The 17,845-nt window shown below is 39.3% G+C and overlaps 1 protein-coding gene across 3 annotated transcripts in view; it reads right to left on the bottom strand.

Moving 5' to 3' along the window:
• The window catches only part of PTPRC (protein tyrosine phosphatase receptor type C), a 210,470-nt gene that overhangs the window by 94,105 nt on the left and 98,520 nt on the right, over positions 1–17,845 (bottom strand). Inside the window, exons 4-9 of one of the 3 annotated variants that reach the window (XM_077277741.1) lie at positions 17,413–17,496; positions 13,437–13,586; positions 10,523–10,600; positions 9,315–9,380; positions 9,032–9,055; positions 1,882–2,139 (exon numbers count right to left, since the gene is read on the bottom strand). In XM_077277741.1, the coding sequence (XP_077133856.1) occupies positions 1,882–2,139; positions 9,032–9,055; positions 9,315–9,380; positions 10,523–10,600; positions 13,437–13,586; positions 17,413–17,496 (660 nt within the window). The remainder of the gene's footprint in view (positions 1–1,881; positions 2,140–9,031; positions 9,056–9,314; positions 9,381–10,522; positions 10,601–13,436; positions 13,587–17,412; positions 17,497–17,845) is intronic. The other 2 variants (XM_077277742.1, XM_077277744.1) reach the window with 2 other exon arrangements.

Genomic DNA, 17,845 nt, shown 5'->3' with positions numbered 1-17,845 from the left:
AAATGCGTCTTCAGTTAATACAGATCTCCCATTACTGGGATAAGAGATGACAGATAGTGCTTATTAAGTTCTATGGAGAACTGTAACTGATTTAATAAAATTATGTCTCTGCGCTACATATGTGGAAATATATATGATATTTACCCTGGTAAGGACCATCCACACTATATCATGAAAATATTTTTGCGTGAACCATTTGAAATATTGATATCAGTTATAATTGACAATGACAATTGCACGCAGACATATATGGCGCAGAGACATAACTTTATTAAATCAATTCTTGTATAATTATTACACCACCAGCGTTTTTTTGTCTCTTGCAGCTTCACCTTATATTTGATTTATCCCTACAACGTCCTATTGGTGTGAATAGCGCAGGTATGTCAAACATTTTATTTCTAGAGAACTGTACTGTCATCTCAGGAGAATCTGTGGCAGAATGCCTGTCTCCTTCTCTTTCCCTTCTCCATAGAATTTTAAAAGCACCAACTGTCAACTATCTCCTTAATGGGAAAATCTGATTTTACCTATGAATTGAGAATGAAATATCATTTCAGGACATGAAAAAAACATATTTCTAATAAAATATATTACAAAGTTGCTTATATTCATGTGTACTATTGATTTACGAAATAAAAAATAAAACAATGTTTACTGTTTGGGTACTTTATTATGAAATTTTATTTTGATTATTGCATTTTTCATACGGTCACTGTACAAGCTGCAAATATTGAGGTATCCCTGACATTAATCTGCCAATTCAAAACTTGTTATTAAAGTGGATAACCAGTGCTGCTCACTTTAGCATTGGTGGCTCTGCAGTCATGGGATGTACAGATGCTCTCCAGGTATTGCGCATGCCCTGCCGGTATTCTGAGCGTGCAGATAACCTTTTTAATAGAATCAGACCAGATACATCGGTAAACCAAATGTTTTCCATGTCAGGCCATTTTCTATAAAAACTAAACAGCTAAATTAGAGCAGTATATAAATGCCCCAGTGCACACTGTTATTGCAATCACTGGTTAAGTTGCATTGATATGGCCATTTGTTAAAGGTGTTGTCCTAAAATTGACACATCACTTTTCCACATAATAAATGCTGAGTGTCTGAAATGTGGAGGTCTAAATGCAGGAGCCCCACCAATCAAGGAGTACAGATCCATTTAGGCATCTCAGAGGATGTCCTTGTGGAGGTGCCATTTGCCAAGCCATGCAAAACGAGGGATTTGGATCCCGAGGTTTCGTTAGTGTGGGGGTCTCAGCAGCTGGATTGTATTGATCAGGCGCTTACTACCAATCCAAGTTCAAACATATACAATTCTGTTCGGAATGATATATGACTAAGGCAGTGAACAAAAGAAGATTTTACAGGTTATATGAACCAACTAGGAGTGACATAATCCATAATTCTTCAGTTTGCTGCTCATAGTACAAACCTACAATTCATGTAATTAATAAGTCTGCCCTTACAGAGTATGTATATTTGTTCCAAAGAAACAGTGACACAGTACAAAAAGACATAATATACACAAAAATAATAAAAAGGAATCAGCTGTAGAATTAAAGTAGTATAAGATAGTAATTCCATGTGATTTTAAAACGAATGGCAAAGAGTAACTTATACTATTTCCCTATAAATCAGTAGTACAAGCGAAGACAAGGAACTGAAGGATCACATTACATGTGCTGCCTAGAGGAGGCTTCGGAAAGGGTAAGAGGAGAAAGGAGCTTGAGGCAGAGATTCATACAAACTGCTCAAAAAGCATGAAAGATATGTAGTCAAAAAAATAGCATAATTCCTCATGAACGCATAAAACCTTATCCTGAAAAGTTACTTGAAACTAAAGGTTGACTTTAAGTATCAGTTCTTACTTACTGGGTGGAACATCCAAGGTTATTTGGAAGGTTTCATCATTATTGCACACCTCAAACTTGCACAAAATGTTTGTTGCTCTACATAGGGGAACATTAAATGTAACACTTCCGAGCATGAACTGGTATTCCCCCGAGTTGTTATATGCGACAATTGAACAATTCAGGGTTTTATTTTGGAGGTTGTCAGGAACATTCTTCAGCTTCAGTGTCTCAGGATTCTCATTGTACCGAGGGTCCACATGTATTTTGTCAATGCCACCTATTAAATAATAAGATACACATTTTTGTATTTAAAAATAAAACATTTATTTTCAATATCATCTTAAAGTGAATTTCCTCACTTGTAGACATTTTAATTAGTTAAAAATGTTTGTTTTTCTGATACTGAAATAAATCCCCAGCAAGATCATATACAGTATCTAACAGACAACAAGATGGTGGCCTCCTGCTGCCTTCAATGGGAACCTGTCATGTAAAGAAACGCTAATGCTGAGTCTGCTGTGAGCTAGAGCCGGGGGCGCGGTTACAGTAGCCACGCTCTATACACTGAGCGGTGGCTAAAACCACACCGGTGCCACCACCATGACTCATGGGGGAATAAAGTTCATATCCTCCTGAAAGTGGACCTCTAAGTGAAGGCGCCAGGCAGGTTCAGAACACTGTTCACCTGCAGATTAACCCCTTATCTGCAGGCTAATAGCATTTTTTCACATGATAGGTTCTCTTAAATGGGAGAATAAAAGCTTAGGGCCCATTTAGACAAGGTGACAGCCCCCATTAAGAGATAACAGATCACCTATTTACACGCCGATTACTGTTTGTTTAATGGGCTGGTTCAGGCCAACCAGAATTCTATGCACGCAGAACGATATAATTGTCAACACGATCAATTTGTTCACATAGACTATCATCATCATTGGGCAATATGCTGCCGAGCATAGTAATTTAAATTCTAGCAAGCATGATCCAATTACCCAGCAAATGAGCATTTTAGTCATTCAGCAAGTGATTGCCTGTTCACACAAGCTAGTAGTCAGCAGAAGAGCATTTGAAATGAGCCTTAACTGTGTATGCTATTTCTATTTACAAAATAATAGCTACACAATTTGCAGCAATCTCCTATGCTTCGTCTAGTAGTGATTACTAACAGCCAGTATGTTATCTATTATATCTAGGTCTATGCAGGCAATTTATAGACACAACAGGATGCGGAGTATAAAGGTTACAATTGTAGATTTTATTAAACACATCATAAAAGTCACAAAATGAGTGAACAGAGTGCGTCAAAGACAAACAAACAATAGCCAGCCTACAGCATCTGAACAGGCACATCTAGTACAGTGACATGTGTGTGAGTTGTGTTCCAGGTAAAAGCAGCCACATACCATAGATCTATATGTAGATCAAGCCAAGTGGCAGTAGATAAAGAGTTAGAGGAGGTATCGCTTACCACAAGTAAAAAGAGCTGAGGTAGGCCAAAGGTGCCAGATGGCAGGACGCGTTTCGCGTAACAGATACCACTTTCTCAAGGGGAATGTGGTTGTGGCAGTATCAGCACAAATGTAATTTATTATGCCACATGCAGCTACCCTTTGGTATATGAGTGAAACAAGGAGAAAACTAGGAGTCTATGGATATTTAATTAGTAGAAAAATGCTTTATTTAAATAACATATAATTAACAAGCTTTTATAGCAAAATACAAAAAAGCACCAAAGGTTCATGACCAGTGTATTTAGACAAGGATGTTAAAACAGAGTGGAAAACCCCCAGTGTGCACCCACAAAGAAACCATCATACAGGGTTACATTTTGTAAAGACAGCTGCTCCAGAGCACCTATATAAAGAAAGTAACACCAAACACACCAAGTGGTGTGTAGTGCGAAGTTGCAGTTTTGTATACAGAAAAAGAGCAGCGCTTACCCTGAGAGGCACACAGTGGGGCACACCGGTTGGGGTCCACCAAACGCGACCCCCGACGCGCGTTTCGCCTATAGAGACGGCTTTATCAAGGGAAGGTGAAATAAGATGTATACGGTGTCCTTAAATAGCTTCGTGTGACACGGTCTGTGACGCCGGGCTCGGCTCTCTGCGCACGCGTGCGCCTCTCTTACCCGCTAATTCAGACCAGGTGCCCGGGCATATGAGTCATTACTGGCGCTATTTAAGGACACCGTATACATCTTATTTCACCTTCCCTTGATAAAGCCGTCTCTATAGGCGAAACGCGCGTCGGGGGTCGCGTTTGGTGGACCCCAACCGGTGTGCCCCACTGTGTGCCTCTCAGGGTAAGCGCTGCTCCTTTTCTGTATACAAAACTGCAACTTCGCACTACACACCACTTGGTGTGTTTGGTGTTACTTTCTTTATATAGGTGCTCTGGAGCAGCTGTCTTTACAAAATGTAACCCTGTATGATGGTTTCTTTGTGGGTGCACACTGGGGGTTTTCCACTCTGTTTTAACATCCTTGTCTAAATACACTGGTCATGAACCTTTGGTGCTTTTTTGTATTTTGCTATAAAAGCTTGTTAATTATATGTTATTTAAATAAAGCATTTTTCTACTAATTAAATATCCATAGACTCCTAGTTTTCTCCTTGTTTCACTTAACTTCTATGGAGTTGGTTTTCTTAAATCGGTGGGGGGCTGTATAGCACTACTTAGTGCTGGTGGTCTTATTTCCCCCTCCCGTTTGTATCTAATATGTTGCCTGAATCTGTTATTACCCTTTGGTATATGTAGGCTTGACATATAGGGAACTCCGAGGACAAGTGTGGGAGCATGTGAGGGACATTGACGCGACCAAGACAGTGGACGATCCCTCTGGTCTCAAAACAATCCCCCACCACTTTAGGGCTAACCACAATTGTGACCCTAAAACTTTTATGGTTAGGGGTGTTGATGCCATCCTTACGGGCTTTTTGCCCGAGAGCGGTGCGGCATCTCTATGCCTCCTGTGCATGATCGAGGGCATGACTTGTTTACTTGCCCTCCCACATGCACAGTGATGCTTAAAGGCCGAGGTTGTGACCATGGGATGCGGCAAGCGTGGCAAGCATGCGATAGAGGAGCTACTCCATTGGTTTATTATCAATCATGTGACCAGTCACCTGACCAGTTGCTGGGATAAAAAGGTCCTTGCTGCTTCCACAACCACTTTCCCCTTGAGAATGCAGTATCTGTTACGCAAAACACCTGCCATCTGGCACCTTTGGCTTGCCTCAGCTCTTTTGTGGTAAGCGATGCCGCCTCTATCCCTGTATCTACTGCCATTTGGCTTGCTCTACATATAGATCTATGGGCTGGTATGTGTTCTTGAAGAGCTTGTTCAGATGCTGTAGGCTGGCTGTTTTTTGTTTATTTGTCTTTGACACACTCTGTACTCTCTTTTTGTGACTTTTATGATAATGTGTTAAATAAAATCTACTATTTTAACCTTTATACTACATATACTCCTGTGTCTATGATCAGTTTTGAGCTAGTTTCCCCTTTGTAGGAATTGTTGCACTCATCTTGTGCAACTATTTTGCATCCAGTATGCAACTTGGTTTTCTCTTTTACTATACAGCAATTTGTCTGGGTCTGCCTGCTTGTTAGGAAACAGCCGCAAGACATGCAGGCACGGGGACTTGAACATATTTTTCGAGTATGCTGAAGACACTTGGTTGGCACCTGAGCATCCTCTGATAACATTTTATCCGAGCACGTTCGCTCATCACTAATGACTAGTGTTGAGCGATACCGTCCGATACTTGAAAGTATCGGTATCGGAAAGTATCGGCCGATACCGGCAAAGTATCGGATCTAATCCGATACCGATACCCGATACCAATACAAGTCAATGGGACTCAAGTATCGGACGGTATCCCTGATGGTTCCCAGGGTCTGAAGGAGAGGAAACTCTCCTTCAGGCCCTGGGAACCATATTAATGTGTAAAATAAAGAATTAAAATAAAAAATATTGCTATACTCACCTCTCCGACGCAGCCTTGGACCTCACCGAGGGAACCGGGAGCCTTCTTTGCTTAAAATGCGCGCTTTTCCTTCCTTCCGTGACGTCACGGCTTGTGATTGGTCGCGTGCCGCCCATGTGGCTGCGACGCGACCAATCACAGCAAGTCGTGACGTAATTTTCAGGTCCTTCTAGGCATTCAGTATTTTAAAATTACGTTCCGGCTTTGTGATTGGTCGCGTCGCGGTCACATGGGCGACGCGACCAATCACAAGCCGTGACGTCACGGGAGGCAGGAGACGCGCGCATTTTTAAAATTACGTCACGGCTTGTGATTGGTTGCGTGCCGCCCATGTGACCGCGACGCGACCAATCACAGCAAGCCGTGACGTAATTTCAGGTCCTCAATGCAGAAATAGGCCGATACCCGATACTTGCGGTATCGGAATGCTCAACACTACTAATGACCAAATTCACATACAGATGAATTATGATGTTTTAATAGTGTTGTTGTAATGTTGTTGTTCCTTTGCAGTTATCTTTATGATGGTGAAAACATACACTGATTAAATATAGTTATAAATACAGATAAAGAATAGAAAAACAGCTGCAGTGCACAATCAGTTAATTTAAATTCCGGAAATATAAAAAAATCCTGGTGCAATGCAAATATGCTCTAGTTATGTAACATCTCCAGATTTCTTGCTCTGCTACTTTTATGTTAATTTTCTCTAAAGTTGAAATTGCACACGAAGGTTTTTCTGCACTATAAAATGTATTTGTTGCAGAAAAAGAATTGTTTTTGCTGTGGTTTTTACTTGTATTTTTGGGACACATTTTCCCCACTCATTAGTATGGGTGAACTCTTCACCAAAAACGCTGAAAGAATTGACATACTGTAGATTTAACTCTGCACCATATTTGCAAGTCACAAATAAGCAGCCTGTGTGTGAGACTTCAGAATTGATTGTCAGACTCACTTTGCAGGCGTCAGGAAACCATTTATGTTTTAGGCCAAATCTGCAGCGTGCGCACAATCCCTTTGGGGTACATTTTGATGCAGTTTTTGGAGTCAAGACCGAGATTGAGACAGTCAAAATGAAAAATTTCAGTTCTTACTTTATATTTCAGATTTCTCACTGAATGCTTTGGCTCCTAAAAGCAGCATAAAAATTGCATATTGAATGCAAATTACTTGTTTTTGGTCTCTGCAACATTGCAATGAAATGCAATAAGTGACGATCAAAACATTGTGTCTGCCTCAAAACCGTATAAGTAAAAACATCTGCTCAAGGCACTAAAAGTAAACCCTCACACAGCCCCGTATCCTGAAAATTGAAAACGTTACGGGTCCCGGAAAATGTCGGCAAAAGCAAAATGTTTTCATGTACGAATTTCTGAACTCTTTTTTACACCATTTAAATTTTTAAAAAAGCAACTATACATGTTTAGTAGACCTGGGGAATTATATTACCCGGTAAGTTTTATGGAATATATATATATTGAACATGGTAAATAAAAAACCCCGAAAAACAATTGTGGAATTGCCTTTTTTTTGCTATTTCAATGCACTTTAAACTTTTGCCCGTTTTCCAGTGCATCACATGATAAAATTAATGGTGTGATTCAAAACAACAAGTCATCCCAGAAAAAGCAAGCCCTCAAACGGTTGTGTGGACTGAAAAATTATGGCTAACGAAAACAACCGCAACTAGCCAGTTTACGAAGGGGTTAAAAAGAAAAGGAAATATAAGGTATTAGGTAAGCCTTTATACTCCTTTCCTGATGAATCAATCTCTAGTTCTTGATCTAAAAAAACTGTATCAAAAACTGCAATAACATTGTTCCAAAAAATGTTCTGTGCAATACCATCATTACACTAATGTACAAAGGATAGACCATCATTTCTACTACTACAAAAAGCAAATACATGATTAAAAAAAAAATTCTAATAATCAAAGTAGACTAGATAACCCCCTTCCTCCATTCAAGTAAGGCCTCATTCACACATTAGCTTTCTCATATGAGTGCTACGTATAATAGTTAATAGGGCCGTTCACTTCACACGCTTCTTAATTTTGCATAATGGTTGTTCAGCGCAAAATCGCTCAGACATGTCCGATATTGATCTGACTGTTGAATCAAAATTAGCAATGCAAGTCTATGGGTCCATGAAAATGATCGGACAGCACTTGGGTGCCATCTGCGTGCTGTCCGTTTGTGACGAGCTGCTAAATTATAAAAGATGGAGACTTGTTTTTTTTTTACATTTGTTTCTCATGCATGAAAAACTGATGACACTTTGACCAAACTCTAATGGTAAAAACTGCCATTAGCCAAACTCTGACGAAACTCTGATACAAAAAATACTGATGAAACAGACAGATTTTCTCACATGAGAAAATTCCTGATGTCTAACGTATGTTGATTAAAGGGATATTCCCTTCTCCAAGATCCTGTCCAAATATGTAGTAGGTGAAATAATATTATCAAATACCTCTAATTAGAAATGTAGTATAGTTTTTCTGATTCACTATGTCTCTTTTCTCATGTGCAGGCATTGCAGGACCTTAGGTATCCATGGTTACGACCACTAGCAATTAGCTGTCACTATATCAGTGGTCGTACCTAAGGTCCTGCAGTGCCTGCACATGAGGAAAGATATATAGTGAATCAAAAAAACTATACTACATTTCTAATTAGAGATATTTGCTAATATTATTTTTAGTAGACCTACTACATATTGAGATTGTACCTTGGAGATGGGAATACCTCTTTGAGGTTATGTTCACATCACATTAAGACACCTGTTTAGAAATTTACATTAAACGGATGCCTCCAATGGCTGCCATTCAGTGACATCTATGACCATAGGATCCTTCTGTAAAAACATCTTGGGTTTGTTTTCTGTTTTTTTTTATAATGGGATCCTATAGGCACAGATGCAGTATGGCACCCATTGAAGATACCCATTTAATATATGCGTCCTATAAGGTAACAGAAACCTACAAGTAGTTTGAGAGTCTCAAACGTACTATGGTACAAATTTTACAAATTTGAACGTAATGCCTAAACTGGGGCAGATTTGATGATGCATTTTAGACACAGTTCGCCCCTTGCAAGTCTTAGGAAGTTATACAATTAATTTGTTAATCATTATAGAAAGATTCTCAGGAAATGTCGTTACAGAACTACTTACTGCAATTAACCTGGGTCTTATTACCTAAAAGAAAACAGAAAAAAATATAATTGAAATACATAAATATGTAATGGGAGAATCAGAAAAAAAATATTTAAAGCAAATTAAAAAGAAAAGTAATAGAAAAGTACCAGATGAAGATAGCTATTACGTTTTATTAGTAAAAGACTAGATAGATTAAAAGAAAGATCAAGTGATCGATAGATAAAATAATTTTTTTCCTTAGTATTTATTTGCATGCAAGCCAAAGAGTGATTGCAATGGATGTAAGTCTGCGTGTCACCTCCTTGAGGAGAAGTGGAGATTTTTGGTGATGATGTGGTTTGGTTGTAACCGATGCTTGGAGTATCTGGAGTGAGGCAAAATGAGAAAAAAATGATAATGAGCTAAAGATATTTGTACAATCATTATAATATAATGTTTATGATAGGCATTATAATTAGTTGAGCAAATTTGTTCGGGTTCCCTCTTATTCGGCAAGTTATAGCACTTGCTGAATAAGCTGCAGAGGGAACCTGGCTAACTGGATCTCGCCAGCTGATCTGCTGATCTGCGCCGCAGCTGCATGTGTCGCGGCTGTGTGATAGTCATGACACATGCATGGAGAGCCCAACAAACAGGTTCTCCATGCACTGTCAATCAGCCACGACACATGCAGCTGCGGCACCGATCAGCTGGCATGATCCAGTTAGCCGGGTTCCCTCTGCAGCTTATTCAGCAAGCGCTATAGCTTGCCGAGTAAGAAGGAACCCAAACAAATTTGCTCAACTCTAATTATAATATAATATAAGAAGTGTAGAGAAAGGAGGTGCAGTGGCCCAGAGTCTGCTTTCCATATGTTCCCCCAGGACAATTCTTCACCATAGACAACCATTGGCACAAGGAAATGCACTGAATTTACACATTAATGTTAAAGGGAAAAGTTAAATTCAGGCAGTTCTACTGCAGGCAACGGCTAATCAAGGTTGTCTACCACCTAGAAAAGCCATCTTCCCAAGTGGAAAACTGCTTTACGAGCAGACATCTCCATCACTGTATATCATTATACATTACTTGATCTTTGAGAACTGTGAATAATGTTCAACCTACAGGGCTTGCCTCTTGTGCTATCAGGGTGACCCCATTGTGTCTTGCTGCAAGGACCATAAATAACTGTCTGTAATCTGAAGGGACCCTGTGCTCAATTCCGCTGCCGTGTGACCACAGAGGGAAAGAAGCATCAGCTGATGTAAAGCTAGATGCTATCCATGTAACTTCAGAGCTGGCCTGTACTTGTACTGGTCAGGGAATGTCATATTAGTCTTATTATAAGGTCAGGTAAACCTCGCAGCGTTGGAATGCCGCTCATACCTCGTACATTATAGTGACTTGTAGGAATGTTCTGTTTGTTATTTTCAGATTTTTAGCAGTTGTTTTTCATTTAGAATCAACGTGTTTCATTATGCTTTCTGCTCAGCTTAAAGTGGATAGCATTTTGAGAATAAACCAAACCTGTGCCATTGAGTGGAGATGTGCGATCCATAGTGGGGGTATGAGTGGGTGCTTGCGTGCCAGAGGAGACTGAGCCACCTGTTACAGGACATGAAGCATGAAATGATGATGACATTATGATTACTATCTGTCCTCCAATTAAAGGACAATACATTTGTATTTGACGTTCGACAACCTACATTTTTAACAATAATGGTACTTATCCGTCTTTATCTATAATTATATGTTTCTGGCTCAAAACCAAATACATTCCTTGTAAACTTTTGACCACACAACTGACGACTAAAACACTTGTTTTTTGAGTGATTGGATCATTTACAAATAAAAATCATTATTGGCGGAGCATCAGGGAATGTGCTGGCAATTAAGTGATTTCCTATGGGGACAAAACAATCATATTAATGATCATTCTGTTCCCATCAGTAATTTGCCGACCTGCGTAAACAGGCCAGAAAATGAGCGCTGATAGTAAACGAGCAGTCACAGTCAATTGGTGCTCATTATTGGTCAACACTGGTTGGTCTAAATGCATCTCTAGGAAAAAATGTCACCTACTAATGTATCCTTCCTACACTATAACCTGTATCTCATGTGGTTGTCTATTGATGCTTGGGAAAGACTTATAGCAGTACCTGTGAAATCTGTAAGCAACATCCTTGGCATTCAAACGTTTATTGCAGGTTGATTTATTGGTCCTCTCAGATCATAAAGGCATATTCTCAAGTTTGATAATTATTCCCTATCCACAGAATAACATTTCGATATCTAGGGTTCTCACCACCATGGCCCCCAGCGATCTCAAGAACCAGGACTCTCAGGAGTCCTGACTAAAATGGGGGGATGTCGATCATGTGCACTGCCTCTCCATTTTTTCTAATGGGGTGTCTAAGACCAGCCATTTGCAGCGTTTTGTTATTTCCAGCAGTCCCATTAAGATTTAATGGAGCAGCAGTGCACATGATCGACCACTGATCCATTCAGCCATGGTTCTTCAGAGCCATTGTTCTCAAGTTTGCGGCAGGCTGTTGTGGCCAGACACCCAGCAATTGGAAAGTTATCCCCTATCCCACGGATAGGGAATAACTTTCAAACTTGAGAATACACATTTAAACAGGGCTCCAAGTTTATGGCAAGCAGATTGAAAGTTTAATGTGTTGCCTCATGAAGGCAACTTTCAAGAACAGCAGAGGTTCTCTTGCTCTATAATACTATAATAAATACACTATTAGACTATGTGCAAACAAGGGTATAGTCTCTCATCTAAGATAATCGGGCCATTATGAATATCCCACTCTGATCCAAGTTTAATGAGTGTGATCATAGTGTAATCCAATTTCATCCGATGATGAGAAGATGAAAAAAAATCACCATCTTCTCCATTATCTCAGTCCGTGGAAATCAGACCGTACTCAGATGTCATTCAACAACAGTCCAATGTTTCTCAAGGACTCCTTGACTTGCATAGCTGAGTGCGATCCCAATATTGGATCAAACTCGGGCATGCTTTGATTGTTTCCTCAGACAGTCTCTGTTCAAGGAAAAAAATCAGCCATATGTACAGCCCCATAGAATAACACTGGTGCAAGTGCGATCCGATGTTTTGTCGAATCGCATTCGGATTGAAAATTCAGTCATGTGCACGAGCCCTTAGCGTTAATGATCTTGGAAATTGCTGATGGGGTGTAAAGAACTGTTTGTCCACAACAGGTGTGCCTACGGTTTGTTAAGTCTGAGGGCCAAACTCTACCACTCTACCATTCCCAAAGGCTATAGAAAGCTTAATGGTTTATATCTATCTCAGAGATCTCAACCGAGATGCCATGTATCTGACAGTCTTCCAATTCTAAGACTTCCACTTGCAAGGAGAATGAAGGTCCCTTGCTTCCCTATTTGATACTCTAGGGAGGATGTACAGAGGTGGTCCCACACTGAATGCAGACATCTCACTGTATGGGAAATTTTGTAACCAACCTAGACTAAAATGCTGAACGTTGCGTTTGTGCACATTCACCTCCCCTCCTCTCAATCTCATTTTTTTTCTCGGTGGATTGCCAAAACCAAACTGCTGAGGAATCACCAAATATGAGACAAGCAGAGATGACAGTGTGTGGCGCTGGTTGTGCACTCCTGGTCTGCATGCATATTGTTATGGGCAGTATTTGCACATGGAACCCTGTGCACCTATTGTAGTAGCACAACTGTTTTTTCAGATGTACTAAGCTCACTTGACACATCTTGAGTTATAACAATGTGACATCTCGGATTGTCCAAAGGACTCCATTTATATATATTTATAATATCTCAGAAATGTATCAAAATGAACAAATGATGCCTATCAAAAGCTAAATGACAACCTCAGGCCTGATGTATGAATACTGGATATCCATGTAAGATCAAATAAAAACATACAGATGCCTTTACTATTTCTTACTTTTCAGTTAATCGATAATTGCATGAGGGGGGGGTTATTACAAGGAAAGAATTGCAATTTTTATTTTAACTTTAACTATTTAAATTTTTTCGTTTTGTTTATTCATATTTTCTCAACCCCTTTTCACGATAGGCTGTAAGAAATAATAGATGCTAGACTTCTTGTGTATCTGTTAGATAATATAGCTCACTGCACATTGCCTCTACTAGAAATTCATGGAAATTAATTATTCACTCCAACAATATATGCCAGCATCAAAAACTACGTCTTCCATCACACAAACAGTCAAGATTCTTTTGTCCATCGATAGGTGTGAACATGCATAGACTTCCATTTTGTGCGATGGACTGCTTACTCTGATGGACATTTTGGACTAATAATACTTTAAAAAATTTTTGGACCAAATATTCTGCACTCATAGTGACTGGAATAAAGACTAATATGTAATGTTTGTTCATTTCAATAGTCATTATTCAGCCAGACCTGTGAAGAAAATTGTATCGGAGTTGATGGTTGGAGAAATGAGTGCATGAAGGACAGCAGTGCTGTTGTCTGCAAGTATGGTGACTTTCACGCGGATAGTGGAGGTGGGTGCTTGCGTGTTAGATGGACCATCATCAAATTGAGTTTGATCTGCAGTGAACAAAAAGTGAAAAAATTTGCTCTAATTTTCCAACCAAAATTTTGTAAAGAGTTATAGAACTATATAAATTACCAATGATTTCAGACATGTCAGATATAAATCTTTAAAATTGCTCATGACTTTATAAAATAGGCATATCTGTCACCCTGACACGTACAGTACTGTTCAAATGTTTTAGGCGGCTGTGGAAAAAATACAAAAGTAAAAATAGTTTCATAATAGAAGTGCTAATAGTTTTTTCTCTATTAGCAAAATGCAAAGTGAATGATTAAAAGAGAAATCTAAACAAATCAATATTTGGTGTGTTCACCCTTTAACCCCTTCACGACATGCCCCGTACTAGTACGGCACATGTAGTGTCTCCCCCTTTGATGTGGGCTCCGGCGGTGAGCCCACATCAAAGTCACGACATGTCAGCTGTTTTGTACAGCTGACATGTGCGCGCAATAATGGCGGGTAAAATCGGGATCCACCTGCTGCTGACAGCGGCATTTAACTAGCTCTTCCGGCCGCGCGGCCAGAAATGCACGCATCGCCAACCCCGCCACTTGATCGGGGTCAGTGATGCATCGGCATAGTAACCAGAGGTCTCCTTGAGACCTCTATGGCTACTGATGCCGACCTGCTGTGAGCGCCACCCTGTGGTTGGCGCTCATAGGAAGCCTGCAATTCAGCTACATAGGGGTGATCTGATGATAGCTGCTATGGAGCTGAGCCGATCAGGCTATGCCAGCTTCTAGCCTCCCATGGAGGCTATTGAAGCATGGCAAAAGTAAAAAAAAAATGTTTTAAAAAATATGAAAAAATATAAAAGTTTAAATCACCCCCCTTTCGCCCCATTCAAAATAAAACAATAAAAAAAAAATCAAATATACACATATTTGCTCTCGCCGGGTTCAGAATCTCCCGATCTATCAATAAAAAAAGCATTAACCTGATCGCTAAACAGCGTAGCGAGAAAAAAAATTGAAACGCCAGAATTACGTTTTTGATCACCGCGACATTGCATTTAAATGCAATAACAGGCGATCAGAAGAAAGTATCTACACAATAGTGGTATCATTAAAAACATCAGCTCAGCACACAAAAAATAAGCCCTCACCTGACCCGAGATCCCAAAAAATGGAGACGGGTATCAGAAAATGGCGCAATTTATTTATTTATTATCTTTTTTTTAGCAAAGTTTTGAATTTTTATTCACCACTTAGATAAAAAAGAACCTAGACATGTTTGGTGTCTATGAACTTGTAATGACCTGGAGAATCAAAATGGCAGGTCAGTTTCAGCATTTAGTGAACCTAGCAAAAAAGCCAAACAAAAAACAAGTGTGGGATTGCACTTTTTTTGCAATTTCACCACACTTGGAATTTTTTTTCCCGTTTTCTAGTACAAGACATAGTAAAACCAATGATTTCGTTCAAAAGTACAACTCGTCCCGCAGAAAATAAGCCCTCGCATTGCCATATTGACGTAAAAATAAAAAAGTTATGGCTCTGGGAAGGAGGGGAGCGAAAAACGAAAACACAAAAACGAAAAAGGGCTGCGTCTTGAAGGGGTTAAAAGTGCATCAAAGCATCAATTCTTCTAGATACCCTTGCACACAGTTTTTGAAGGAACTCTGCAGGAAGGTTGTTCCAATCATCTTTGAGAACCACAGATCTTTTGTGGATGCAGGATTGGGCAAGTCCTTCTGCACTGAGGACAACATTATTGTTGACCAAATTCCCAACTTTATATACTGAAATGGAGCTCCAAACTTACAAGGAACCTCAACCATGATTCACTTCTGCACAGGCTTCTCTGAACAATATATGGGTGCAACTGGGTAACATTGGTTACTAACAGTTTTGAGCTGATGGCCCTGCTGGACATCTACCAATTACAAAGTAAGCATAATATGTCTTTTATCTGCTGTAATAAGTGGCCATCCACTGCATGTATGGTCCTCAGCATTCAATATTTCTTGGTTTTGTTGTTTTCAATGCTGATAATTACATACAGACACTTATTGATCATGTAATACCATGTGGAAGGCATCTTTTTTACTCCAAATTTATTCTAAAGCAAGACAACAATCATAAACACACAGCCAATGTCGCTAAGAACAATTTTCAGTGTAAAGAACAAAAAGTCCTGGAAGTGATGATATTGCCCCTTACAGAGCCCTGATCTCGGCATCATCTAGTCTGTCTGGGATTATATGAACAGACAAAAGTATTTGGGCAATCCTGGAATTAAAGCTATGGCACCAAAGATCCCTCACCTCTCCATCATTTAGTCTGTTTTGGATTTCTTGAAAAGACAGAAGGGGTTTTTGCAAGCCTAAATCTATAGAAGATCTAAGGTTAGTTCTACAAGATGTTTGGAATACACTTTGAAGGCAAATGGTGGTCACAATAAATATTGATGTGATTTAGATTTCTCTTTTGTTCACTCACTTTGCATTTTTTAATTAATGAAAATAAACTATGAACACCTCTATTTTTGAAAGCTTTCTTACTTTCCAACATTGTTCACCACCTGCCTAAACATTTTGCACAGTACTGTATGTGCCCCATATATGCCCATACTGAGAAACAAACATTTGTAAAACTTTATCTGTTTGATTTTTTACTTTCTCATGGAGCTTTTATGGCATCAAAATGGAGTTGATCTGCCAATCACATATCCAATACCAGAGCGCCTTGGTTCAGATCAGATTTTAATTTAGCATACATTGGGGTTCACGTACTGATTCTGGGATGCCCCCAGGCATAGCATGCGCATTAGCAACATGGCAGATGTCTGTAAATTTATCTAAACTGCACCAGTATTTTATAATATCGCACCTGTTCAATCAAAAAGGACACTCTTGCCATTCTGCATATTCGTTCTCTTGATGTGTCTCTAATCATTGTCAGATTGGGTAAGATCACCCCATAATGACAAGGAAAATGGTAATGTACACTTATCAATTTATGCACACATTCCCAAGAGGAATAACAGAGGGTTATTATGAGTAAAAATAGCTCTACTGGAAAATGTCTCATTCAATAATATACTTATATTACACCTATTTATTGTTCAAGTGCCAATTTAAAACTGATGCTGAAATATAGAATATTAAATCAAAGGAGAATTTCTGCCCTCCAATAATAATTTTTTCTATGTGAGTTCATCTTATTTCTTGATAGCTGTAAAACCTCCTTTTTTCAGATGCACAACTTTGGATCCTCCAGCAGCCCTCAGAGGTTCCTTAGGAGCTAACGACATATTGGAGCAAATGGAGCTCAATAATGGCTGTATGCAGTAAGCTCACATGCTCCCTCTAGTGGCAGGGAGCCATTGCCTACATTTTCAATCAATGTCTAGGCAAGGGATTTAGAACTCTGTCTCGGAAAAATGGAACTCTGGATCCTGTGAGTAGCGTCTGCAGGAAGCCAGATATCTAAATGATAAATCAGCATCTATACAGATAAGTTAAAGCTCTGTATAAAAAAAAAAAAAGAACTCTTACTGCTATCAAGATATACAGCATAAAAATAACATGGTATTAACAGCCCACCGATCGGCTGTTATTAGCTCTGGTAAACCCTGCTCACTTTTTGCTCCCCTGTTGAAAACTAGCAAGAAAAACATCAGGAAGCCACAAATGTTTGTACAAATAATGGCATGCACCAAAATGTGCTCTCTATGGCACTGACTGCTGCTCTGGATGCCAGAAATGATCCCAGAGGAAAGAGTAGGATCGGTTCTAGCATCAGTTTCCATCCTGTGCTTCTGTCGCTGTGGATATTGGGATCATCAGAGTCTATAAGGAAAGCAGGAATGAGTTACTTGAAGTGTGGGAAGCAATGCGTGGTGAGTCAATGGGACGGTTCTGGATATTGGTGGTAGAGTGAGGTGCAGGTGAGACTGGTCCTAAAGAGGAGAAGAATATAGTGAGTAGTCAGTATAACTATATTATATGTACTTCAGATGTATTTTATTAGTCATAAATAAAAAATGCCGCTATCTATAAACAGACCTTTGTCTTATTAAAAAATATAAAATTTTAATTAAAAATTCATTTAAAATCTGCCCGAGCTTATGTGAGCCTCAGTTTTCCCTAAACTTCGTCTTCTTTGTTTAAATGAATCACCTCTAAACTGGATGCAATCCAACTTGGAAAGTTCTTATTTTTAATAAGTAGTTTTAACGGTAATTGGCATGTGCCAGTCCGATCTGGCACAGTCACATTTCTAGAATCTACTGGAAAGCTTAAAGGTTT

The sequence above is a fragment of the Ranitomeya variabilis genome, chromosome 8 (genome assembly GCF_051348905.1).
Source record: "Ranitomeya variabilis isolate aRanVar5 chromosome 8, aRanVar5.hap1, whole genome shotgun sequence".
In the NCBI taxonomy this organism is placed as follows: Eukaryota; Metazoa; Chordata; class Amphibia; order Anura; family Dendrobatidae; genus Ranitomeya; species Ranitomeya variabilis.
The sequence above is the reverse complement of the archived record's forward strand: the minus strand, read 5'-3'. Positions and strand labels throughout refer to the sequence as shown.